The 26,969-nt window shown below is 42.3% G+C and overlaps 2 protein-coding genes across 6 annotated transcripts; one reads left to right on the forward strand and one right to left on the reverse strand.

Moving 5' to 3' along the window:
* Nucleotides 1–488: 488 nt before the first annotated feature.
* On the reverse strand, nucleotides 489–19,458 carry zgc:162698 (Transmembrane protein 87A-like). 5 transcript variants are annotated; one of them, XM_082956179.1, is made up of 21 exons: nucleotides 11,476–11,948; nucleotides 10,828–10,900; nucleotides 10,409–10,500; nucleotides 10,051–10,170; nucleotides 9,444–9,500; nucleotides 9,268–9,324; nucleotides 9,020–9,103; nucleotides 7,032–7,170; nucleotides 6,877–6,938; nucleotides 6,520–6,703; nucleotides 6,145–6,244; nucleotides 5,885–5,978; nucleotides 5,555–5,628; nucleotides 3,691–3,797; nucleotides 3,495–3,553; nucleotides 2,952–3,055; nucleotides 2,450–2,523; nucleotides 2,102–2,163; nucleotides 1,929–1,981; nucleotides 1,649–1,679; nucleotides 489–1,312 (listed from the first exon to the last, which is right to left on the reverse strand). In XM_082956179.1, the coding sequence occupies exons 1-21, from the start codon at nucleotides 11,686–11,688 to the stop codon at nucleotides 1,271–1,273; spliced, it is 1,881 nt and encodes a 626-aa protein (XP_082812305.1). In that variant the 5' UTR covers nucleotides 11,689–11,948; the 3' UTR covers nucleotides 489–1,270. The 5 variants fall into 5 exon arrangements, with proteins under 5 accessions (XP_082812305.1, XP_082812307.1, XP_082812304.1 ...); XM_082956181.1 differs by lacking the exon at nucleotides 5,555–5,628 and adding an exon at nucleotides 4,569–4,639 and having other exon boundaries at nucleotides 7,032–7,173; XM_082956178.1 differs by having other exon boundaries at nucleotides 7,032–7,173.
* LOC106612687 (calpain small subunit 1) lies at nucleotides 12,053–16,325 on the forward strand. Its single transcript, XM_014214096.3, has 11 exons — nucleotides 12,053–12,182; nucleotides 12,490–12,561; nucleotides 12,705–12,741; nucleotides 12,941–13,033; nucleotides 14,455–14,512; nucleotides 14,786–14,850; nucleotides 14,947–15,015; nucleotides 15,291–15,369; nucleotides 15,526–15,642; nucleotides 15,747–15,805; nucleotides 15,948–16,325. Exons 2-11 carry the CDS (start codon nucleotides 12,515–12,517, stop codon nucleotides 15,972–15,974), a joined length of 651 nt encoding a protein of 216 aa, XP_014069571.1. The 5' UTR covers nucleotides 12,053–12,182; nucleotides 12,490–12,514; the 3' UTR covers nucleotides 15,975–16,325.
* Nucleotides 19,459–26,969: the final 7,511 nt, after the last annotated feature.

The raw sequence follows: 26,969 nt of genomic DNA on the forward strand, positions 1-26,969 counted from the left end.
TTCACATTGAATAGCGTCAAGTGATGTGCTCACTCAGAGTAAATTACTTGTTTCAGAAAGTCATGTCTGCTAGTCTGTCACTGCCCTGGCAGTTGAGGGACATGTCTCTTACCGTTCTGTAAATGCGCTTGTTACAGCACTATCCATGAAATCACCACCATACTGTTGTCTGTAAAAACTAAATCTCTGGGATTAAGTTATTAGAGAGATGACAGACAGAGCATATTATAACAGATATTAATCCAAGATAATAGCTACATGTTATGTGACGTTATTGGCTAGCTAAACATACACGGAATGTGCATAAAATGATAACTTCCAGTGACAGACAAATACAGGGTGGCATCATTGACATGGGATGTTACCCACAAGCCACAGCCATCCAAGGAATGTAGACCTCGTTCACCTAAAGGTGTTCATGACATGGATCATTACATTCCGGTTCTGCCAAATGACAAATCAATCAATCAGGACAAATAAAGGTGATATTGTTGTTTTCATATGCGTGTTAGCGGTTCATTTATTAACAAACAAAAGCTCACAATATGACTTAAAGGTATTTTTGGCAATATAACAACTAATACAAAGTGGCAGCTGTAAGGAAAACACCATCATTATTGGATGTGTTGACCAGATAGTTGGTTGTTATCAGTGGGAACAGACATAATAAAACAGTCCTGCAGTGATGCTGCCCTGCCCTCAGCCAAGTCCACTGTGTATTGACTATGTCTGGAGAATTACCCCGCTTAGATAAGTCCCTCTTTAAAAGGCTGCTGTATGAGAAACAGAACAGTGAGATGTCACTAATGGGCATTTTTGTAGAGGAACGAAAGAAAAGGGTGAACCAGGGACTGTAGTGTAGTGTGTGTAACAGTGAGAGAGAAAAAGAGACAGACAGTCAAAGAGATCAAAAGAATGAGTGTGTGTGGGGAGAGTTGTAAGGGATATTGTGCTGCATATTGGAGGAAGAACATTGCGGAAATCACATTCTGCACTTTAGCTACGTAAACAGTGAAAGGCAAGATACCATTTGTAGTAAAGAATCTAAAAAAAATGATAATAAAAACATCCATGAAAATATAAATAAAAAGGCATACAAAAAAAAGAAAGAAAAGTAGTCTGCTCATTACGTCATAGTTTATCCCATCGTATTTACAACCGCTGCTTACAAAGCTCATAAGGAAGGATAACAATATCCTTCATACACAGACGTAGGGTTGTCCAACGTGCTGCACTGTCTCTGTCTGCAGTACGCATCGTCTCCCTGCGTCTATTCCATTTTGGACATCTCAAATTTGGTTGTTATGGTCTCCTGTGGGGGAAATAACGGCATAGTTGGAATGACTTTCCAAAAGGGACAGGAGTGTTATCTTGTCATCTTCTCTAAAATATGAAATAATAATCATCGGAAAATATCCCTTGCATCGATAGTCCTACTAGCTTTATTTGATGTGGGGGTGAAGAAAAAGCAAGACAGAAAAAGCTCCACCAAAATACCACCCTTCCGCAACCTCTCATTGTTCAAGCCAGAAAGAAAACAGGGTGGAGGTATAAACAGGCTGATGTAAACATGACGAGCTACTGCTCTTTAATAAGCATGGAGCTGGCACCCCCTGCAGTTCACACCAGGAATAACACCTTGTCTTACCTCATCAGAGTCCAGTAGAGGTGGGAGTGCACTGGGACAGAAAGGAAAACATGTTCGATTCATTTACGTCGTCTTCTCATCAGAAAATCAACTATCCTTTCTGTGCTTGTTTCACACATCGTCATAGAATGTAAACAGATTTCATAACTTGAGCGTTTCAATGTAATTACTATGTAATAACCACCATGAAATACATTTCTAGTCAAAGTGATTAGACTATCACTGTCAATAATGGTTAATGTTACTAACATTTCTGCAACTTCAATTTGTTTGCACTTACACATCTGCCATTGAAGAGGGGATATTCTCTTCGACCCATTTCAGATCCTCATCCTGGGGGAGGGAAAAAAGCATTTCCTATCACCAAGACAACTTTCTCTGAGACATAAAATGTCATTTATATCCTGTATTCTTAGCATGGGTGGTACCCTGTGGTATGGAGAAGGCCCTTACCACTTTGTTGGGCTTGGCTGTTCCATTTGTCTCGGACTTCAGACCCCTCATCTTCACCCCCTCTGGGAAGTACACAAAATTAGGACAGGATCAGAATCACAGATTACTGTTGCCGAGTCAAATTGCGTTCTATCCAAAATGGTTGCTGGGGGAGAAAACCAAGGTACATTCATCCCATAGACTATCAATACACTATGGAAGTGTCACAACTAGGCCAAAGAGCTCTAGCTAAGTATCAAGCCATAGAGTATGATACTGTATTTCCTCCTCCAATTAACCATACGCAGCACCAACTTGTGTTCCTATGAGTGAAACACCAAAACAGCCTAATACAGCAGTGACCCTTACCAAATGTATCGTTCATCAGCTGTTCCTTTTCCTCGTCGTCACTCTCATCGTCCCCTAGGGGGCTGAAGGCATATCTAAGGGGAACAGGACATGACATCACAGATCAGGGGCATGTTCAACAGGACACAACGTTGTTGGAACGTTCAGATAGAAATATGCTACGTAGAACAAACATTCTTCTCTGACATACAGAATAAGGAATCACGTCGGCTCTATTCATGGGATTCCTATTGGCAACGTTCGACAACATGGTCCACTTCGGCTCAACTCCATCTCAATTCATTACAGTTGATTTGGACATCGGATTTCTCCATACGACTGCAATTTTATGTCCTGAACTGAACCTAACTTTGCCACAGATGTCTCTGGCGACATACTGAAGGATCCTAGCCAGTGCCTCAATCCCTAGATTCGAAATCAAACACGACTTTGGTTTGTGACAGGGTTGAGAGGATCTTGGCCGTGTGTTGATTTGTTGAACTGTTTAGCTGTGACCTCTAACCTCTGGTTGTTGGCCGAAGGCCTCCACAGGAACATGATGACCAGAAGGATGGTGGAGAAGAGGAACCGCCAGAAGGCATCTTCTATCCACAGCTCCTTCCAGTCCTAGAGAGATAAGCAGAGAGAGTGAATAAGAGAGAGACAGGAAGAGAAAGATGATCTTCCGAATGCCAAATACCAGTTCACTAGAGGTCAACTGTGTGTATGTATGCTAGCCTCTCGGATTTGGTCTACCAACGAGGTCCAGAGGGCCGCACAGGAAATTGGTTACATTTCCACCCTGTCAAAATGTGTGAGAAAATATCCTTTTCGATGCTCCCTGACTGTCTAGCTTTCATTTCAGTGATTGTTAGCGAGCTGGACAAAGTCAAGAAACTTTATGAATGTACGTCCATTATCCTTTCTACCCAGTTTCGATTTTAGACATTTTTAAGTATATTTAGTTTGATTGTTATTTTTAGTGAAGCCGCACGCGGGCTGGATGTGGGCCGTATGTCGGACACCCGTGGCTTATTAAGTAACGTAGTAAACAAACACTACTCACCGACTGGCACTTTGAAAACTTGAAGGTCTTTGTCGTCCAGATAATGAAAATGACTGAGGCTGCAGAGTAAAACAGTGACAGGCCAAATATATTAGTGAATGCTTGTAATCATGGGCACACCCGGGGGTATAGTACATAATGCAGGAAATGTCTCTGTTAAGTGGTTGCAGTAGCACAGCCGCAGACAGCTCCTTACCAATAACGGCGAATATGAGGGTGTTGGTAAAGTGGCGATACAAGGAGAGCTTGACCACGTTTCTTCGGAGGCGAAGGAGCTTCATGGTCTGGGCCAGGCTGATAAAGATGTGATTGGCTGTCAAGGACTCCAACATAACCCCAGGACACACCCCACTAACAAACAGCCCACCTTTGAAATACAATTCTCAACAGAAACAGTTTACCCAATAATACCAGTCTTCTCTCATTGACTGTCAACACAACCAACACAGAAGAGTTTGCCTACCTTGTCAACTGAGCTGATATACCCTAACGTAACCCCAAGCTAATCGGGTTGTAAGGGTGTAAGTGTCTGAGGATAGTCAGCCATTATCTCATTACTCAGGAGGAGTTGAGCTCCCCTCTGCCCTCTATAGCCAGGTTAAGCACAGCTGGAAAAACCTGCTATGGTCTTAGTCATCACTATACTAACTGGTTTTCTGGCTAACTAACTGAATCCACTAAAACACTGTTCTGTCAAACTGCAGGAGAAAATGATCGTCGGTGAGAATAAAATAATACATTTGTCAAAAGTCAGCAGTGCCTCCGAGCTCTTCTAAATGAAGTTATTGATAGCCTTGATATGTGGCCCTGTAATTAAAAATGTCATTAATCCAAGGGACTATGGCTCCCTCTGATGTCTAAATGATTCTTTGTGAGGCGCAGCATATTTTCTGGAAATATTCCCTTCTGGGTTATTCCCTTCTTTGATACAAAGGCAGGCGAAAATAGAAGGAGAAGGGCTAAAACCAACTACCACCAAGGCACTGGCGCACACAGGGATTACAAGAAGTGAGAGTGCTGGGAGAGGAAGGCAGAGGGGGAGGGAGAGTTGTGCAGAGAGGTACAGTACAGGATATCCACCAGCAGAGGGTAGTGTCGAGCACAGCCAAAGGAATGGCAGCCAGCAGCACCAGATCATCTTCAGCCTGAAAGGGACAGAGAGGGGAACGGAAACACACAGCGGGGCAGCAGGAAAGGAGGGAGTGACAGAGGGAGGGATCACCATCACATACTCTTCAGGCAGCCATGCAGATAGATAAACACCAAAAAGGTGTAGAACCAAACTGCCACTCAAAGAGGGTTGGAATAAAACTGGTTTGATCAATTATGAGAGACACTGGTTAAAGGGAGGAGGATATCGGAGTAAGCTTAGAAACACAACTCAATACAAGCATGCCCAGAGAAAGGAGGGGAAAAAAAGAGTGTGAAAAAAAGAGCTCTTAATACTGACAGACTATCTACGTACAGTGACTACTAGACTAACACGCTGACTGGCAGACAGGCAGACTGATGCATACAGTGACTACTAGACTAACACGCTGACTGGCAGACAGGCAGACTGATGCATACAGTGACTACTAGACTAACACGCTGACTGGCAGACAGGCAGACTGATGCATACAGTGACTACTAGACTAACACGCTGACTGGCAGACAGGCAGACTGATGCATACAGTGACTACTAGACTAACACGCTGACTGGCAGACAGGCAGACTGATGCATACAGTGACTACTAGACTAACACGCTGACTGGCAGACAGGCAGACTGATGCATACAGTGACTACTAGACTAACACGCTGACTGGCAGACAGGCAGACTGATGCATACAGTGACTACTAGACTAACACGCTGACTGGCAGACAGGCAGACTGATGCATACAGTGACTACTAGACTAACACGCTGACTGGCAGACAGGCAGACTGATGCATACAGTGACTACTAGACTAACACGCTGACTGGCAGACAGGCAGACTGATGCATACAGTGACTACTAGACTAACACGCTGACTGGCAGACAGGCAGACTGATGGCCTGATGTCTGACCACTCCAAAAGGATATCCACCACACAACGCACGAGTCAGTGAGCGCCAGAACAATGTCACACAGTAGTCTGCTACTGCCCCCTTGACCCTGTGAGAAAGACAGGCAAACACTGACAGTGGAATGACAATACTACTACTACTACTACACACAAGATTCCTGGCATCCTTTGACCAAAGATGAAGATATTCAACAATGGGCATCATGGCATTGTTTGGTTTAGCTCCATATCGAAAACTTACCAACATGGTTGAAGAGTCTAGTTACAGCTAGTGCAGGTGGACTATATATTTTGGGGGAATACTGAGGTAGCATATTGATCAGAAAGGAGAGAGACCAGACTTACCGAATTGACCCTCAGGATTCCCTCGACAATGGAGAATACAAGGTAGAGCAGTCCCACCCCAACCACCCTGTGTAACAATGCACCAAGCCTTGGCCTAGGGAGAGAGAACGAGAGAGACAGGCAGGCAGGCAGAGAGAGAGCGAGAGACAGACAGAAATAGACAGCGAGAGAGAAAGAGAGAGGGAGCGAGAGAGAGAATTGGCAATAGAGTTTAACACTCTCCATTGTCTTCTTGACCTGTTATGAAGGGACTGACTCACTTGACAATTCCATAACCAAGACTGGCGATGATGACGAGCACACGGGCCAGGGTCCTCTTCACTGCTGATAGGACCTCCGCAAACACTACTGCCCCCTGGACTGTTGGGAAGACACGGAACACAAGTAATGCTTATTAAAAGAGTACTACAGCACTTTTGGCACCACATTAGGATCTACTGCGTCTTACCCAATTCCAACCATGCCCACCAGGAGGATTTAGCTAGAAAACCATAGATGTGTGCTTAGGTATGTCCATGAAAAATGTGCACTTAAACCACACATAGACTCCCTTAAAAGGCCCAGTACAGACAAATATGTTTTTTTTCTACCCGTACAGAAAAACCCTGTACGGGTGTGTCTCTCTGCCTCCTGACCTGAGAGGCCATCGTAGCGGATGCTCTGGAACTCGGCGTAGTACACGGCCTTCTCCAGCATGCCCAGGAAGATGACCCCGCCGATCCAGAACTGGATCCTGAGCAGCTCTCGCCAGTAGCAGGCTGACAGGCCCAACCACAGAAGGCCCAGCAACACATAGATGATACACATCACCATGTAGAACTGCAAAAGGGGATAGTTAGGTGAGCTGGCAAGGAACTAGAGAGTCTGTATTGTCTGATAAGCTATGTTCTACAGGACCACAGCTTAGATGCTATGTATCATACTACATGTAATGAAGCTGTAATATAGAGTGTTTTCCATGTAGACAACTTATCATGGCAGAATTGACTTACGATCATAAGAGGCCATTCTGAAGCTGAGATGTAGTCATGGGGTCCTTTCATACTGACTTGCACTGCAGGGGGGTGAAGAACATAACAGTAATAATAGCCTATTAGCTAATGTAGTTTTGATGTATTGGACTCATGTGAGTGGTGGAGATCCTTACGTTGGATGTCCCAGTTCTGTGTTGGGACAGAGTCAGTGGCGGCGCTGCTCTTCTGCTTGATCTCTTGGATGTGGACGATGAACATGTAAGGGCCATCATCCCAGGTCTGGGCCACTGCATCAAATTTCTGGGATGCAAACTGCTGAGGACCCAAAAAACGTGACTTTTTTTTTGTTGCACTGAAACATGCCAAAAAATTCCCTGCTCGGGGGAAATGCAGGTTTTAACTAATTAAACAACAAAGAATATTATCTACATGATCAGTCTCTGTGTGTAAAATAAAAAAAAGTGGTTAATGTGAACCTAACTCACAGCTAAAAAATGTAAAGAAAGCAATCCAATGTTATTTGTTGTCTAGACTTTACTGCAAATGACACTCAAGTCGTGAGAAAAAACAATACACTAATATTGCAGTTAGCCATGACAGCCTTTATAATAGAAGGCTTGTGACCCCACATCTAAATATTGCACTTGGGAAAAAAATATTTTAATGTAGAAATAGAATGAAACAAACAGGTATTCTATTTTTGCTCTATTATAGTGGCCACTATAGACATCGATCAAGTGCACAAGGCTACATGTGTGCAAAAATAACATTTACTGAGTAAAAAAAAGTATAATCCTCCCTCACTTTCTCACACACACACACACACACACACACACACACACACACACACACACACACACGCTACTGTCATGTTCAACACAACATAAACAATATCTTTGGGCTACACTGCATATTTTTACATTGTACACTTTCTGACTGTGGACATCTGTTCTACAATGTGCCAGCTAAGGTGAGAAAGAGGGAAAGTGTGGTGTTCCTTTCACCTCTATAGTGGCATCCAGCTAAAGAGCCCAGCTACACTTGATCCCTGAATCCACTTGTTTAACAAGCAACGCCACATTTACACCTAATTCTCTCATTCTGAAAATTATCCACATTCTGTAGAGGGAAAACATTAGTTGATAGATAGTGGTTAGTTCGTTAGCTAGTTACTAGTTAACATTTCCCACATTTACCAGGGTCCAGTAAGCAACTAACGCGTTATAACTTGAGGAACGGCAAAGAGTGGTGTACCAGTTAATACTACAGCGAATTGGTTAGGTTACTAATGTTAGCTAGCTAACGTTAATTGTCTGACTTTATTAGCAAGCACATTTTCACACCATAAACTCAATTATTTGATCAGATAATGTTGCTCAACATTTCTCTGGCTAGCTAACGGAGAACTCGATCTAGCTAGCAAGATACTTAACAATGATAATACTTGTTCCACCACACCTTCTCCCTCACCTCAAAACGTTCCAAATGCCAGTTGTTTTTCAGTTACAGCTCATGAAGTACTGCTTCATCACCTTCTCACCCCTGTCTCCGTGGTCAGGCTTCTCACCTAAAGTTACCTCTTCGTTATCGTTCAGGGGACGCGCTGCTCTAACTTGCAAACGGACTTTCCACAGTGCGCCCTGATGCTGTAACTAGTAAATTGGTTGTCTCGTCTTTCTTCAGTCGGGTGCTGCGCTGCATTCTGTTGTTATGTGAACGATTGGCTGAGCCTTGGATACAGCCAGTACTGCTCCAAACGCGCATCACTCGTTCGCTTACAGCCAGTAGTGATCCAACACCACCCCCCCACACAAAACTTTTCTCATCGGATCTACACGAACCACGTAAGTCACATATTTTGGATTCAAAACTGCGAATTTCGCCAAAAGGTGACTAGTTTGCATCCCTGAAAGTGGTGCTGGGGAGTTTAGGAGCATAGAGTAACATGATAGGATCTCTATGTCTTGGAGAAACAGGCAGATGAGTCAAAGAACATTAGGAAATAGCTAGCTGAACAAATGTTTTCCCTGCGGTACAAGAAATGAAGTAAGACAATGAAAGAAAGTGTGTACGTGTATCAATATCCAGGCACACTGTTTGTTTAGCCAACAGGTATGTAAGCCATACATATCTGGCTCTTACGGGACAAGGAAACACTCACCACTTCTTTCTTTGCAGCGGGGGCTGGGGCGTTCCCTGTGGCCACAGTTGCCTCTACTTTGACTGAGGCATTTTTCTCAAGTGCCTAAAAGAGATCAAATATAGTGATTCACCTGAAATGGAAGCCTTTTGCTAGACTGGGAAATCACAGCACCCACTTGCCTTATTCAAATGCATCTACAGTACATTTTCATACATGTTGTATATATTTCATTATGATATCAGATTGTGTTTGAATTGTGGATTTACCTCCTTTGGATCCTCATTGCTCCTTTTCCTCACCTCTTGGTCCTTGTCAGTGACAGGCTAAAACCGGGGGATACAGAGACAGTCATTCAAATGACACCTTGGTGAATTACTGTGTTACTATATGCACCTGCATGCTCTATTTGTATGCAAAACCTGTCTTGTTTTAGCCCACTGACCTGTTCGTGAACTGGTTCAGTAAGCCTAGTCGGCTCCTCAAATTTGTTGAGAGAGAACTGTTACAGAAAACAAAGCAGAGTAGCAACCATTAGACAATGATACGCCATGAACACCTCCATAACATAGCCTCGCCATGAGCGGCATTGTATACGAAAATACTTACTCAGAATTACAAACCCTTCCTAATGATCAGTTACAAGCTGCTATATTCAGGTCACACTTTAGTGAACAAACAAACTCAGGAAGACAACATGAAAGAGTGAGGTGGAACATATAATGAGGTTGTGGTATTTGCAGTATGCTTTTTCCCACACTTTATTTCACTGTACTGATTCCACTGGCTCTACCTGCCATTTAATAGGAAGTTAGCTACTAGTGAAGTGCTGTTATTTAGAAACAAAGAAGTAACGCATAGGACATTAATGTGTTAATCTCACAAAACCAGACATGTAGCTCTGAATATTGCATTATGTAGCATTGCTGTAGTCTGGCTTTACTATGTAAATAAAATGTTACCATGTAAATGCTGGGATATTTCTGTAAGGTACTGTAAAATAATGTGCCACCATGCTTTCTTATGAGACCCTCCATTGCCACATACTGTACCTCAATGTGGGTCATGGTCTGTTTGCACTCAATGGCAGGGTACTGATGGAACACATAGAACCCACTTCCTCCTTCCTGTTTCACATCTGTCATCCTGAAGTAGCTCCCTGCCTGCAGAGGCTGCAAATCAAACAGGTATGATAAACTTAATAAGTATTTGCACAAACCACACTGTCTATGCAGTCATAAAACAAATCATAAAACATGAATGACACCGTGCCCCCACTATCAAGACACTATTGGCGGTTGTTAAAAGGAAAAGCTGGAGAGTTTATGGAATACAACAGGTACAGTTAGTCCAGCTTGAAATAGCCCATTCAGAGTGCAGTTAGTTTCCAAATGAGAGAGAGGAACTCACGTCGAGACCGAACACCTCGTCGAAGCAGCGGGAGCTCCTTAGGTACCAGGAGATGTTGAGTTTTACCGGAGGGTCACAGTGTTCCGTCAACCCTGAAACAGTAGACATGTTATGAAAACAACTTAGTCACAGAGCTCTCACCAGATCTGTTCCTGTCTGAGGGCCAGAGTCAGGGCCAGAGGCTACTACTTCCTCCCCCAACAGGTTTTCCCATGCTCTTACTGTATACACAATAAAGTAGCGTATTGTATACAGTAATGCTATCATACAAATATCCTGCACTGACAGAATACCATCCTACAATACTAGTCATAGGAAGGGGCAATCATGTTCCTGCAATATGATATTCTATAAGATTCAGTAAATAACTGAGTTTTATCCTAACTTGCAGAACATAAGCGAGGTTATGGCCTACTTACATTTCAGCTGAATGCCAGTATTGTTAAACATTGTCTTGGTGAAGAGGAAAAAGCTCTGCTTCTTTGTAGTTTCCTGTAACACAAGCGGTGACAAAATGTCAAACATCTGAGTACTGCAACATTTAGATAGTCAATATTCTGATTAAAAAACCTGTTGTGTTTTAAATGAGCTGAACAAAATAACTGAATAGTTCATTAAGATATGTAGGTAGGCGTGATGGTGTGCCAATATGTAATATTTGCCCAGGGGCAAGTAGTCTATGAATCAATGGATCGGATCACTTATTAATACTTGTATTGACTAGTTACAACACCAAATTGACTAACACCGACAACACCATATTGACTAACACCGATACGGATCATTTGGCCGGCCTAATCAAGTGAGAATGATACAGTGTTACATTGTTTATAATACAGTGGGCGCGGTTACAATGTTATATTGGTGTAATCACCAGAACGGTGCATGGTACGTAAAACTGAGGCAAGTGTTGTCTCAATTCCTTCCGTATATTGCGACAGTATATCAACTGTTGAAATAGTTTAACCTGGCTGAACTAAACAATGTTCTTAAACAAGATATCATAGCGTATCTAGGCTACAGATAATGCTTTGATAGCATGATATTATACGCACAAGACAACTTACACTGTTGACGTTCAAGGTCCATTTACCCGGCTCTGACACTGCATTTAACGGGCGTGTAAAGTGAATACAAATTAATAAGAATAGCACTTTTGTCAAGTCCCATTTCAATAACCCTGTTTTCATGGCGCTCGCCATTTGTACCAGGAAGCAGCCACACGACAACGTCGCTCCTGCTCCTGCTTCCTGATTCGGTCCTTGGTCTGACATAACCATGTAGGCGGTCTTCCGTTGACACCAAACGGAAGACCACTTCTTCAAACGTTTCCCCTCGTTTCAGACATCTACATTGTATGGAAAAATTCCATTCTAGCTAACATTTAATATGGCATGAAATCCTACATGAAAAATGTTTGTAAAACAGCATCAGTTAATGCACTGAACATTAGGCCGATGTACCCTCATTTCATCATTATGTTAAATCTATGTGAATCAAACATAATAAAAGTGTCCTTAAAATGTTCAGAATAAGTCTCATCCGTAATATCATCAATAGGGAAATGATAGTCATTCTTGACATCGCGCTACGGGTTATAGGACCCGAGAGTCATTCCCGACCTGTTTCTCCCGATGGTGCGCACTTCTCTACTGCGCAGGGGTGTGGAGTGATGATGCATTGAAAAAATAACTCCTTGCAAAACAGTTTTTTGTACCCAATAGGAGTGCCATCACGTCAGTCTCTGCCGACTTCAGCGAAGCATTTGGTCCCTGTAAGTATTCTTCTCAATTTAAGGCAATCAGATTTCCTTCATACGTTTATCTGACTGTTTCACGTTTGTTTGTTTTGACTTCTTCGTCACTTTTGACATCTGCTGCTGAGGTTATACTGTTTGTGCTGCTTGCCAATACAGGCCAGTGAGAAAAGTTTTCAGAGGGAACACCAAAACCAATAGCATATTTATTTCAGCCGGACATACTGTATTATATTTTGCTTTCTCTGTTGTCGCCTTTTTGTTTAATCGATCAGATGTTTGATGATCGAACTCTTATCATTTTTTTCTCTCTTGACTTTTGTAGATTTTCCCCGCTGTTCCTCATCAAGATGTTTCTGGCCAAAAAACTCATTGGTGGCATCCTGGATGTTGTGAGGTAGGCACAACAGGTTCTGTCGGCACTAACAAAACTCGTTTTGACACACACACCCCCACACACACAGTCATCACACTGACTTCATTCATGACTTTGCACACAGTTTTTCTTAAATACAAATGGGTCCTTGTATTCTCCAACAGCAACATCGACCCCAGTCAATTTGTGCCATCAGATCCTGTGAGTAAAACCTTTTAGCACCTATTTTCTTTCATAACAAGTTAAGAACATCATAGTGTTATGAACGTTTTAGAAGTAAACACTACTCTTTTGAACAAATTAGCCACAGCTCTTGGTGTGTGTTGGCTTGCATGCCAGACTGCAGTGAAGTGGGATGTGTGTCAGTGCTAACAGAACCTGGTCTGTGTTTGTGTCCTAGCCCCCACCACGCAGACCTCTGGCCTACGCAGAGCAGAATGAAAATGACGAGGAGAGACAGTTTCGCAAGGTGTTCCAGCAACTCGCTGGGGATGTAAGTACTTATTGTTTTTCAACATGTGTCCTTCTACTACTCTCATATCTATTCACATCTGAACCTACTGCCCTTTCCTATCCTGTTCAGAGAACAGGCCAGATAAGTCAAGTCGACAATGCCTCTCATGCTTGTTTCTAACTGAGTCATTGAGAGATATTCATCTTAGGCTTTTGGCCATCAAATACAGTGCTTTACGTGTGTCATTGTATAATTAGGCCTCTTGTTGAATGTTTTAAAGAGGCTGTTTCATTATGTGGATTTCCACAAGGACAACACACAGTTGTTAAAATAATTGACATTAACCCACCGTTAGTGGTTTAGTGAATCATCTTTTGAAGTAGGCGCAGCCAAATATCCATGGCATGGATGGTATTTCATTTATTGGCTGATGGTACGCTGGCACAATCAGTGAAACCCTGTATCCCAGTTAAGTCTTGTTTGCATTCCAAACCCTTCCCTCCACCCATTCACCCTGCTTCATCTGGAGCCAGTCTTCAGAATGTGATTCATCCAGCTATCCAGACGTGGTGAATTTGAGGCTTCAACTGTGCTGTCTGTCATGCACTGCTGCCAACCAATAGAAGCCTTTTGGAAGAGTACAGTAAAGAGCTCCGGTTGGCTTAAATCATTGATTCCAGCCCATTGGTTATGGTGATTTAAGCCCAGGGCTCCACAGACAATCCCCTTCTCTACAGCTATGCTCACAACGATTCACTGCTGTTGGATCAGACAGTGGTGGAGTTCTGTTGACAACCCAACCCTGGTTTATTCCACGGACAGGAAGCTGGACTGGTTCCTTCTATGTGCCTCCTACCATTGTCTGACAGGGCAGCTCTCCTGCCTGGTTAGTTTTGTGTGGGGGTGTAGATTGTGTGAATAATAGATAGGGGTGGATACATGTTCTACTGGTATAGTCAGCTGGTAACGATTGACTTTAAATTGATGACTAGCTGACCTCATTGAGGCCTTACTCATAAGGGGAGGGAACACAAGATGCATATGGAATGAAACCTAAAAACATACTGTACCTGCTGCAAATGTATCTGCCAATGTTATGAAGTTGTTACCATCACTTTGGTTGTTCTGATATGTCACGTAAACACACAAATACAGAGAGAACTATGTATTTGGTCCATGATTGGACCCATAAAACACCTGTGGAAATTACTTATAATTTATTACTTCATGATAAAAATCTGTCGTTCTGCCCCTGAACAAGGCAGTTAACCTACTGTTCCTAGGCCATCATTGTAAATAAGAATTTGTTCTTAACTGACTTGCCTAGTTAAATAAAGGTAAAATGAAAAATAACCAAAAAACAAGTTGTTTCAGTGTCCTTTTGTGAGCTGAGTTGTGACCCAAATACATGTAGGCATATACAGTGTATGAAGATTTACTTGTGTATCTGTGTATTATAGGACATGGAGGTGAGCCCCACTGAACTGATGAACATCCTCAACAGGATCATTGGCAAATGTGAGTCCTATTCTTACACACACACCATGCTTGTGTCTACAGTACACTTGTCATTGTATTCTTTATAGTATTTATACCTCTGTGTGCATGTACCTTTTTGTTCGACAGCATGTCTATGCATGCCTTTTTGTATCTATGTGCTCTCTGTATGTACACACACACATTTTACTCATATCTAGATACCTGTTGCACATAATGGAGTCTAAGCACAAGACTGGTTCCATGGAATGGTTTACTTTGTTGTATTGAAGCAGTGGTCTGTGTTAATTTCAGGTAGTGACCTGAAGACTGACGGCTTTAGCATCGAGTCATGCAGGGGCATGGTGGCTGTCATGGACGTATCCTTCCACATCAATGTTTGTATTAGGATGGAGGACTACACTATACTGTCAGAGTAGTTGATATTACGTTTTACCTTAACCCTGAGGACACAGAGCGACAGCACAGGAAAGCTAGGTTTCCATGAGTTCAAGTTTTTATGGAACAACATCAAGAAATGGCAGGTGAATTTCAGTTCTCTTGTTCCATTTTTTGACAATCGGCACTGTATTAACAATTGTGTTAAATCATGGGCATTTTTGTGAAACGTTTGCCTTGAATTACAAATGATTTACATGTATTTGCAAGGCATTCATATAACACCCCATACAACTTCCAATAGTCCTCTTACTCCACTACTGTAAGAATGTTGTTTTATAAAGGTCACGTTAATACTCTTAATAAAAGGTGCTGCCAACTTTGACCTCTGCGGTGTAACCTTATTTCCGCTCTGTTGCAGGGCATCTACATATCAAGTGACGCAGACTGCTCAGGGGTCATCTCCTCACGAGAGCTGTCCGCTGCCTTCAAATCTGCATGTGGGCTTAGAAATCATGACAACCGGAACATGGAATTGCATATTTCTTTATCATAAGGGCTTTATAACATCAAATAGCTGATGAAAGCTAGCTTTTTTCCCCCTGCATATGTGTTTGGTCTCATTGGCGTCTCTCTCCTGTTATGTCCGTGTGCAGGCTTCCCTCTCAACGACCAACTATTCCAGTTGATTGTCCGCAGGTACAGTGACGAACAGGGCAACATGGACTTTGACAACTTCATTGGGTGCTTGGTCAGACTGGACGCCATGTGTCGTAAGTGAATCCTCAATACTCCCCTGCTCAGTCCGATTATGTTCTTGTTTTCAGACTATTTACTTTTCATTACCCTTCAGTAATAGTGTTTTGTGCATTTCCAGGAGCCTTCAAGACTCTGGACAAAGATAATAATGGAAGGATCAAAGTCAACATCCAGGAGGTATATTAGTTTTCACTATTTCCTCTGCATTTAAACGGTGTGTTTAGGTTTAGGGACCATTTTTAAGATTAATGACTGGATATATGCACTGAAATTAAACCTAAATAACCACACCTCTTATTGTGTTTTGCTTTCTCCCCAGTGGCTTCAGTTGACCATGCACTCATAAAGCATCAGGGAAAGCCTACAAAAAGTCTGCATTCATTTGTTCATTCATTCATCTCTCTCTCTCATTAAGATTTTTATTTCAAAGTACCATTGTTATTATTGTTTGCAGACATTCGTGTCGGTCAGTCATGAATGTTAATTACATTAATCACTAGATGGCAGCATTTGCAGCAACACCGGGAAAGCACAAATCTACTTTCTCTCCATTAGGCCAAATGGGAAAAAAATATATAGAAAGGTAGTTCAGTTTTGTTTTCCTTTTTTTCTGGCAACATATTTTTGGTCAAACATTCCATACTGCTATGTAATATATATATATTCTAGTGCTCAATAAAGGGACAATATTATGCAATACTTGTAGCCGTCTCCTTACCATTTCTACATTTTCTGCTTTTGCTTATTAAAGAATTGACCTCTCATATGTTTGAAGATTACTTGAATCTTTTTGTTGTATTGTGGTTATTTGACTGATTTTTGAAAACCAGGTCAATAATAAAGTTGATTGTTATTCAGTTATCAAGGACAACAACCACCCGAGCCACTGCCTGTTCCCTCCACTACCACCCAGAAGGCGAGGTCAGTACAGGTGCATCAAAGCTGGGACTTAAACAGCTTCTATCAAGGTCATCAGACTGTTAAACAGCCATCACTAACACAGAGAGGCTGCTGCCTACATACAGACTTGAAATCATTGGCCACTTTAATAAATGTATCACTAGTAACTTTAATGTTTACATATCTTGCATCACTGATCTCATATGTATATACTGTATTTTATTGCATCTTGCCTATGCCACTATCATTGCACATCTAAATATTTATATATTCTTATTCCATTCCTTAGGTATGTATTAGGTAGTTGTGGAATTGTTAGATATTGCTGCACTGTCAGAACTAAAACCACAACCATTTCACTACACTCGCAATAACATCTGCTAACCACGTGTGTGTGACCAAAACATTTGAGTTATTCATCAGCACCACTCTTGACTTCCACCTCTGCCGACTAATAGCCAAATCTTGGCTGCCTGTTAACTTAATTTACACACTGCATGGGAAAAAAGGAAAAGCACAGTGAACAGCGACTGATGATGTGAGAGCAACGAGAGAGCGGCTGTTCAAGGAAAGGGCCACGAATTGGGTGAGCAGATGGTGATCGGGGCATGTCATCGACTGGGGACAGAGCGGACCTTGAAAGACCATAAATCTCAACAATGATGCTGAGGGACCGGGTCGATCAATGAACAAACAGGTGACGGATGTGCTCTGTTCATAAAGATTGGTGGGCAAAGTCGAGGCAAACCCGACCACTCATAAGTTAAATTCCCCTCTAAACTTACCTTTAACTGGGTTTATCACTTTATAGATGTAGGCTTAAGTTTTGAGTGCTAATTCTAAGCTTGACCCACCGCATCAACACTGTTAATCTATTTATAGTGAACAAAAATATAAACGCAACATGCGACACTTTCAACGATTGTACTGAGTTACAGTTCATATAAGGAAATCAGTCAATTGAAATTAAATCATTAGGCTGGGCAGAGGCACAGCCATGGATGGGACTGGGAGGGCATGGGCACAGCCATGGATGGAACTGGGAGGGCATAGGCCCACCCATCGGATGGACATACTGCCAAATTCTCTAAAATGACGTTGGAGGCGGCTTATGGTAGAGAAATTAACATTTAATTCTCTGTCAACAGCTCTGGTGGACATTCCTGCAGTCAGCATTCCAATTGCACCCTCCTTTAACTTGAGATATCTATTGCATTGTGTTGTGTGACAAAAGGCACATTTTAAAGTGGCCTTTTTTATTGTTCCCAGCACAAGATACACAAGTGTAATGATCATGCTGTTTAATCAGCTTCTTGATATGCCACACCTGTCCGGTGGATGGATTATCTTGGCAAAAGAGAAATGCTCACTTACAGGGATGTGAACAAATCTGTGCACACAATTTCTGAGAAATAAGCTTTTTGTGTATATGTAACATTTCTGGGATCTTTTATTTAAGCTCATGAAACGTGGGACCAACACTTTACATGTTGCATTAATATTTTTGCTCAGTATATTTGATTATGATATCAGAGGGTGTTTGAGTTGTTGATTTACCTCCTCGGTGCTTCTTTCCTCATCCCAGAGACAGTCATTCAAATGACACCTTGGTGAATTACTGTGTTACTATACGCACACGCATGCTCTATTGTCAACTTCTCTAACAAAAACAGATCTGTATCTAATTTTTAATAAAAGATTAATGTATATAGAAGGATTTGTATGCAAAACCTGTCTTGCTTTAGCCCACTGACCTGTTCGTGAACTGGCTCAGTAAGCCTAGTCGGCTCCTCAAATTTGTTGAGAGAGAACTGTTACAGAAAACAAAGCAGAGTAGCAACCATTAGACAATGATATGCCATGAACACCTCCATAACATAGCCTCGCCATGAGCGGCATTGTATACGAAAATACTTACTCAGAATTACAAACCCTTCCTAATGATCAGTTACAAGCTGCTATATTCAGGTCACACTTTAGTGAACAAACAAACTCAGGAAGACAACATGAAAGAGTGAGGTGGAACATATAATGAGGTTGTGGTATTTGCAGTATGCTTTTTCCCACACTTTATTTCACTGTACTGATTCCACTGGCTCTACCTGCCATTTAATAGGAAGTTAGCTACTAGTGAAGTGCTGTTATTTAGAAACAAAGAAGTAACGCATAGGACATTAATGTGTTAATCTCACAAAACCAGACATGTAGCTCTGAATATTGCATTATGTAGCATTGCTGTAGTCTGGCTTTACTATGTAAATAAAATGTTACCATGTAAATGCTGGGATATTTCTGTAAGGTACTGTAAAATAATGTGCCACCATGCTTTCTTATGAGACCCTCTATTGCCACATACTGTACCTCAATGAGGGTCATGGTCAGTTTGCACTCAATGGCAGGGTACTGATAGAACACATAGAACCCACTTCCTCCTTCATGTTTCATAGCTGTCATCCTGAAGTAGCTCCCTGCCTGCAGAGGCTGCAAATCAAACAGGTATGATAAACTTAATAAGTATTTGCACAAACCACACTGTCTATGCAGTCATAAAACAAATCATAAAACATGAATGACACCGCGCCCCCCATCAAGACACTATTGCCGGTTGTTAAATTGAGAACATGAAACTAGCTGAAAAAAGGAAAACATGAATGACACTTCGCTCCCTATCGAGACCCAAAATCTTTCATTGCCTGTTGTTAAATTGACAACAAGGAACTAGCTAAAAAAAGGGAAATGCTGGAGTTTATGGAATACAACAGGTACAGTGTGAATGACCAGCTTGAAATAGCCCATTCAGAGTGCAGTTAGTTTCAAAATGAGAGAGGAACTCACGTCGAGACCGAACACCTCGTCGAAGCAGCGGGAGCTCCTTAGGTACCAGGAGATGTTGAGTTTTACCGGAGGGTCACAGTGTTCCGTCAACCCTGAAACAGTAGACATGTTATGAAAACAACTTAGTCACAGAGCTCTCACCAGATCTGTTCCTGTCTGAGGGCCAGAGTCAGGGCCAGAGGCTACTACTTCCTCCCCCAACAGGTTTTCCCATGCTCTTACTGTATACACAATAAAGTAGCGTATTGTATACAGTAATGCTATCATACAAATATCCTGCACTGACAGAATACCATCCTACAATACTAGTCATAGGAAGGGGCAATCATGTTCCTGCAATATGATATTCTAATAAGGAATATAGCTAGACATGAGGGCAGGTGGGCTATGAATGAATGGATTAGATTACTTGTATTGTTTAGACGTGAAACACAACCCCATTGCAAAACCCGATATGGTACAAGAATAAGGATACTTTGGCAGGCCTAATCAAGACAGAACGATAGTGTTACATTGTTTATAATATAGTGGAAGCTGTTACATTGTTGTTACAGACCTTTCCAGAATGGTGCATAGGGCGTAAAACTAAAGAAAGGCAAATGTTGTCTCAATGCCACCTTCTGTAGATTGCGACAGCATATCAACTATTGAAATAGATTAATCTGGCTAAATCAAGAATGTTCTAAACGAGCTCTAAGTATATGCCGATTATGTTTTGGTAGCCCATGATGATACGCACAAGACACTGTTGACGTTTAAGATCCATTTCCCCGGCTCTGACACTGCATGTAACCGGCGTGTAAAGTTAATTAAAACGAATAAAAATAGCACTTTTGTCAAGTGCCCCGTCATTTAATTAAACTCAAGGAAAGAAAGAAGAAGTTGATGGATGCAAAATGCTACGACAAGAGACATCGGGTGAGAGACCTTTCCAGACTGTCACCAGGAGACAATGTGTGGATCACTGAAGCAAAAGCACAGGGCTCAGTGACATCTGCACATCGCATTCCCCGCTATTACCTTATCAGCAGGCCACAAGGCACCCTCAGTATGCCTGCTTCAAAGACCAACTGTAAAAACAGCCAACAGTTGTAACTACCTTAGGAGGACATGCCTACCCTTCCCAGGCAGACTCAGGTGTCTACCTCTATGTACTGTCAGGTCACACCTGCCTCTGTGAGAACGAGATCAGGCAGAGAAGTGATAAAACCAGAGACTTGATTTTTGAGTGACTGAAAGTAACTTGTATAAAAGTTTATAGTGCTGGGGACAGTTCAAGAGAAATAGTTTGCTTTAAATGTTCACTTGATACTGAGCTTTAGTTAAAAAGCCAGACTTGGAACAGGCCTGTTTTACATGGGCAGAATAACCCCTTATGACCTCCTGAGACAAAGGTAGACTACCCTTTGTTGTCCAGAAAGGGAGATGTGGTTTAATGTTGAGCAGTAACATAGGGAGCAAGGAGGTCACGGGGTGAAGGCGGGAACCTATAAGGATGTTTTAGCCAGCATGTGTGTTCAATAAAAGCCTTTTATCACTTTATATTAAACAGTATAAACGTACAGAAGTAGTCCGTGTCTTCGTAAAGTAACCTACACTGTAGGCCTAATGTTCAGTGATTTACTTATGCTATTTAACAAACAAAAAATGTCATGCGATTTCATGCCCTAATAAATGTTAGTTAGAATGGCATTTTTCCATTCAGACTATAGACCTATTTGCCTAGCCTACAAATTGCATGGAATGTTGATGTCTGGAACGAGGGAAAGCGTTTGAAAAAGAAGAAGCTAGACTGTGTGAACTTTAATTTTCGTTCCCCAGTTGAAAACGTTTTCTCCCGTTTGGTGTCCACAGAAGACCGCCTACGTGATGACGTCAGACCAAGGACCCAAGCAGGAGGGTGGTCACTAGTTAACACAGCCACAAAGTCATAATTATGTCTAAACTGTAGAAACAGGAGGGGGTTATCTTCTTAAAATCTGATTTGAAACCTAACCCTGACTTTAACAACACTTCCAACATTATGCCTAACCCTAACCTTACGTTAGGACAAAACATACATTTTTATTTTCATAAATGTTTACGATATAGCCCGTTTTAAATTTGTGGCTGTGGTAACTAGTGTCAACCAAGCAGGAGCGCTTGGTACAAATGGCGAGCGCCATTGAAACAGTGTTAACTCTCCTGAGGTCTGGAAGTACTGGTTCCAATGTAGCTGGAAAGGTAGTGTTAGGTTCTGAATATCAGAGTAAGAACTCGACGGACACTATGAAAGTTTAAACCAAGTTAATTCATCCCAAAGGATGGAACAGCTGAACAGACAAAGACATGGTTCTACCAGTGGTGGTATATATACCCCAATTTGGGGTGGAGTCTCCTTCTTGCTAAACATTACATCTTTATTGCTAGGCAGGAAATTAAGTAATAAGGAAAATAAACTGTTACTTCTCCCTTAATGTGATGTGACCTCGACCCCATCCATCACTAATCCATGGCTTTCTCCCCTTATCAGTGCCTGCCACATGTGATCATTTTTCCTACACTCAGTACATTCCAAGCTTAATTGCACCCACCATTTACCTTCCTCCTACAGATAACCATTCACTTCTGGTGTAAACCCTCTAGACCATAGCACTCAATGTTTCAATGGGATACCTGATAATTAACACTATTCCAAGTTTTAGGAGTCAGAACCCAGAATCAATCAGTAGGTAAGGTAGTGTGCGTAGGCGATGCCCCATAAGAAGTTCTGCTGAACTGTATCAGAGGTGTGGATCTGTAGGCGAGCAATGCCAGATATGGATCAGCAGCCTTCCTCAGCAGGTTTTTGACCGTCTGAAAGGCTCGTTCAGCCTCCCCGTTGCTCTGGGGAAACCGAGGTGCTGCTCCCTGAGCTCCCTCAGATAGTGACCACTCGCAGGTAAGTTCTCCATTAGTGTCAACATAGATGTCTGTATCCTCCATCAGTTCCCCATCTGTTTTTATAATGCACACCAGATGTGCATTGAAGACTGCAAAAAAATGGCATAAAAACTTGTAACAGGTTATAGTGTATTACAGTGCAATAATTGTATCCTTTTATCCTTAATGAACATTTCAGACAGTGAGTGATCACCACGAGGTAGCCAAGCGTTACATTAAACTAACATTGCTTCTGTAACCATTCCCTTCAGTAAACATTCAAATCATTGATTCTTAAGATTTAATTTCGGAAGTTTATATAGTCGGGTGGCAGACACACACACACACACACACACACACAGTCCTACTTGGCCTCTGCTTAATAAATTATCCTATGGATGTGGAACCTGACGGCTGCTTTTTTGACAATGGTCAGCCTTTTCATGGATGGGAGTAAGCTTTAAAAATATATATATATATATATATATATTTTTAAATAAGCTTGTCCTCATCCAGAGGGGCCTGGATAGGGTCCTGGGTGGGTGGTGTTGATGGTTGACCCTCCGATGCCTTCCTTGCTACAAGGACCCCATTTCTCGAAAAGAGTCATTGGTTTCTGGGGTGGGACTCGTCTCTTGACAGAGGCTTGTGGCTCAGAACTGGGAGGGAGCACTGAGTTGCTTGTGGTTGACCACGTCCCTCACCATCACTATCCTCACTCTGATGCTGCGGCTTCTCCACCGCTCCTCCTCCTCCTGCCGCTGCTCCTATTTCTCCTCCTCCTGCCGCTGCTACTCCTGCTTCTCCTCTTCCGTGCTTCTACACCTGCATTGCTTGCTGTTTGGGGTTTTAGGCTGGGTTTCTGTACAGCACTTTGAGATATCAGCGGATGTAAGAAGGGCTTTATAAATACATTTGATTTGATTCCTGTTGCTGCCAATGCTGCTCCTCCTCTCCCTGCCACTGCTACTCTTACTTGCTCCCCTAACCCCTTCAGCAATGTTGGAAGTGGTCTGGCGGGACTCAAGGAAGGGGTTGAGGAAACTCATGACAGCCATGAAGCGCCATGACTGGTGTTGCACTGTGGCACAGCAATCTAAGAAAAATATCACTGTTGGTGCTGACAGTCGACGCAGCAGTTCGTTTCTGTACCATCTTCCAAACCTGAGCGGTTCTGCACAACAGGTATGCAAAGTGTTTTTTTCTGACAACATTGGGCTACCACCCCAAAAATGACAGGCTGATTGTCACGATGATGGGCAAGTCAATCACCACCAAACTGATTCCACCAAAGGATCAGAGGGGAAAGAAAGTGTCAGCGAGCAAATTGAACATGAATCCAATCCTGCAACACATTGAGTCCTTCCATCCCCAAACCAGCCACTACAGACGAGAGCATGCCCCACGTCGCCTCTACCTCCCTAGTTACGTCAAGATTCGGTTCATGCATAATGACTACAAGGAGAAGAACAAAGATGCCAGCTGCGGTTACGAAATCTATCGCAAGGCGGTAAAGGGAAGGAACATCAGCTTTGTGAAGCTTGGAGAGGAGGAGTGCGAGCTCTGTTTGGTGCAGGGTCATCATCTGAAGATGGAGCACAGGGAGAATGAGGCCATGGAAACCCAAGCCTGCCAAGACAACAGCCATGCGGTACCTGAATTCACCATCACCAACTGCATGCGATGTAGGAAATATGAGGAACATAAGAAGTCTGCAGGGCAGAGCAGAAGCCACTATCAGGCTGATGCTGTCACGCTCTGACCTATGAGAGCTGTTTTTTTCTTTGGTTAGTTAGGTCAGGGTGTGATATGGGTGGGCAGTCTGTTTTGTTCTTGTTTTTCTATTTCTAGGTTGAGTTTTGGATGAGCTCCAATTAGAGGCAGCTGGTTCGTGTTGTCTCTAATTGGAGATCATATTTAAGTTGGGGTTTGTCTATGGGGTTTTGTGGGTAGTTGTTTTCCATTTTGTGAGTATCGCCTGACGGAACTGTTGGCTGTCGTTTTGTTGTTTTTGGTATAAGTGTTATCATTAAAGTAAATATGAGCACTCTACACGCCGCACCTTGGTCCCCATTATACGACCCACGTTACAGATGCACAGAAAGATTGGCCTGAGGACTGGTCTGTGAGGAGTGTTAATATGCAAAAAGTCATCATGCTCCCTCGCATGCCAGGTGTGAAAACAGCATTGTTCACAAGAATCGTTGTCATGAGACATTCGCCAACATTGGAAAGAAGTCTCAAAAGAAGAAAACAATCTCAGTGGTATGGCATGAAGGAATAGCTGGTCGGAGGGCAGAGGAGATTACTTCATCTTACGTAACAGCACTGGAGAGGTAGAGATGTGGATAACTGCACTTCAACAAAAAAAGCAGGTGCCTCCTAATATCACTGGTGAGTGTTGTCAATGCTGACTCAACTTTGATGGAGGACATCACCCACAAGTTCTTCGAGCCAGGACACACCTTCATGAGTGCAGACAGTTTCCACCATGGCGTGGAACAGGAAATTAAAGCTTGACCTGGAGGTGTAGTGTACGACTACGGCAAGGTGGAGGTGGTAGAAATGAAAAAGGAAAACATCCTGCCATGGAAAGCTGGCCATTCCATTGTCAAGCTGAAGAAGGCAGCAGCACCAAAGCTAGCAGAGATGGCTGAGATCCAGTTGAGGCGTGGATCCAGGAGGCTCGTCTACAAAGTCTCCCATGAAGAAAAGGACTTCACAGAGCATGAATTTATCATGTAGAAAGTCACTCTAGAGACACCCTCGACACTACGTACACAGGATAGAAGAGTCCAAGAAGATGGACATAATCACCAAGCTGTGTCCTCTGATGCCTGCCAAGGCAGTTCTGGAATGCCTTGGCTGTGAACAGCATTGCTGAGGATGAGGAGTGATATGGAAGAGCACTGAAGAAGTTTTACTTAAAAATGAAATGTAACTACTCAGCATTTTATCAATTGTAGCTAAATGTCATTTGGGTCCTCTTATGAATATGTAAATAAGTATTTAAAAAAATATATATATATATATTTTATTTTTGCATTTTCCAATTAAGAACATTCAAAACAAAAGTGAAAATATGTTAGACAACAAAGGACAAAGTGACGGTAACAGACGAGCGTAATAAAAAATATATATACGGGCATACATAATACATAAAAAATATACATGATACATAAATCATAATAAAATAAATATTAATAATAATAATAATAATGAGACATTGATTCATATGGTCACCTGCTGTAAGCTACATATTATACATTACGTGTGAAACATTATATAAGAATTATATAGAGATTCAATCAATGTGGTGTGGGGGGAGATTCTCCATATAGTCAATAAAAGGTTGCCAAATTTTGTAAAATGTCTTTAACTTATTCCTCAAGCAGTAAGTGATTTTCTCCAGTGGGATACAACTATTAACTTCCGATAGCCACATTGCCACTGGTAGGGGGGAATCCGATTTCCATTTCAAGGCAATACATTTCTTGGCAATCGCTAGCAATATTTCTGTTAGCTTTATAGTATGACTTTGCCTAAGATTGGTGTTAGTATAGTTACCCAGTAGGCAGACCTCGGGGTCTAAAGGGAATGCAACCCCGTGGATTGAGGATATGGTATCTCATACCCCCTGCCAGAAACCGTGTAGTTTTGAACACTGCCAAGTGGAATGGAGGAATGTTCCTTCATCTGAGCCACATCTAAAACATAGGGAGGAGATATCAGGATTGAACTTGTGCAGTCTAGATGGGGTGATATAGAGCTGATGGAGGAAATTAAACTGGATCAATCTGTATCTGGAGTTCAATGTGGATGTAACACCATCCCTGCATAGGTCACTCCATAGGCCCTCATCAAGATCAATACCCAGATCTTTTTCCCATCTAAGTCGGGGTTTATCTAGCTCAGGCAGTGTTAGTACTGACATTAGAGCATCGTAAACACGGGAAATGGTCTTGAATAGTGGTTGGTCTGCATGGCAGAATTGTTCAATAGGTGACATCTTAGGTAGGTTCCATTGTCCCTTGAGAGTCACCCTAATAAAGTCTCGTAGTTGTAGGTAGCTAAAGAAGTCCCTGTTAGACAAGTGGTATTTCTGTTTCAGCTGTTCAAAAAACATAAGAACTCCCTCCTCATAACAGTGTTCCAGAAGAGTGATCCCCTTATCAGACCATGGTCTAAAGTTACTATTCTGGAAAAACATAGGGATCAATCTATTGTTCCATAAAGGGGTTTTAGGGGAGAGAAAGCCCCCTCGTCCGAACAGCTCATGCAGTTTACACCATGCCAGGACAGAATGTATGATTAAAGGGTTGTCTGTGATGGTTTTTATAGATTTTCTGTCCCATTTGTAAAACAATTCTGCCCCCGTGTCATCATTCATCTCAAGCTTTTCAATGTTCAACCATGAGGGGGAGGGACCATTGTCAAACCTCTGAGCCAGAAACCTAGACTGAGCAGCCCAGTAGTACATTCTAAAATTGGGGAGGTTTAAGCCCCCTTGACCGTAATCCAGGGTCAGTTTGTCCAGGCTAACCCTCGGGGTTTTGCCATGCCAGATAAACCGTCTGGTCAGCTTGTCAAGAGAGGAAAAGAATGCTGCGGGCACAGGGATAGGGAGAGATTGAAACAAATATAGAAATCTGGGCAGGATATTCATTTTAATCACATTGATTCTACCCAGTAGGGTGAGAGGCAA

The sequence above is a fragment of the Salmo salar genome, chromosome 09 (assembly GCF_965601325.2).
Source record: "Salmo salar chromosome 09, fSalSal1, whole genome shotgun sequence".
Taxonomy (NCBI): domain Eukaryota; kingdom Metazoa; phylum Chordata; class Actinopteri; order Salmoniformes; family Salmonidae; genus Salmo; species Salmo salar.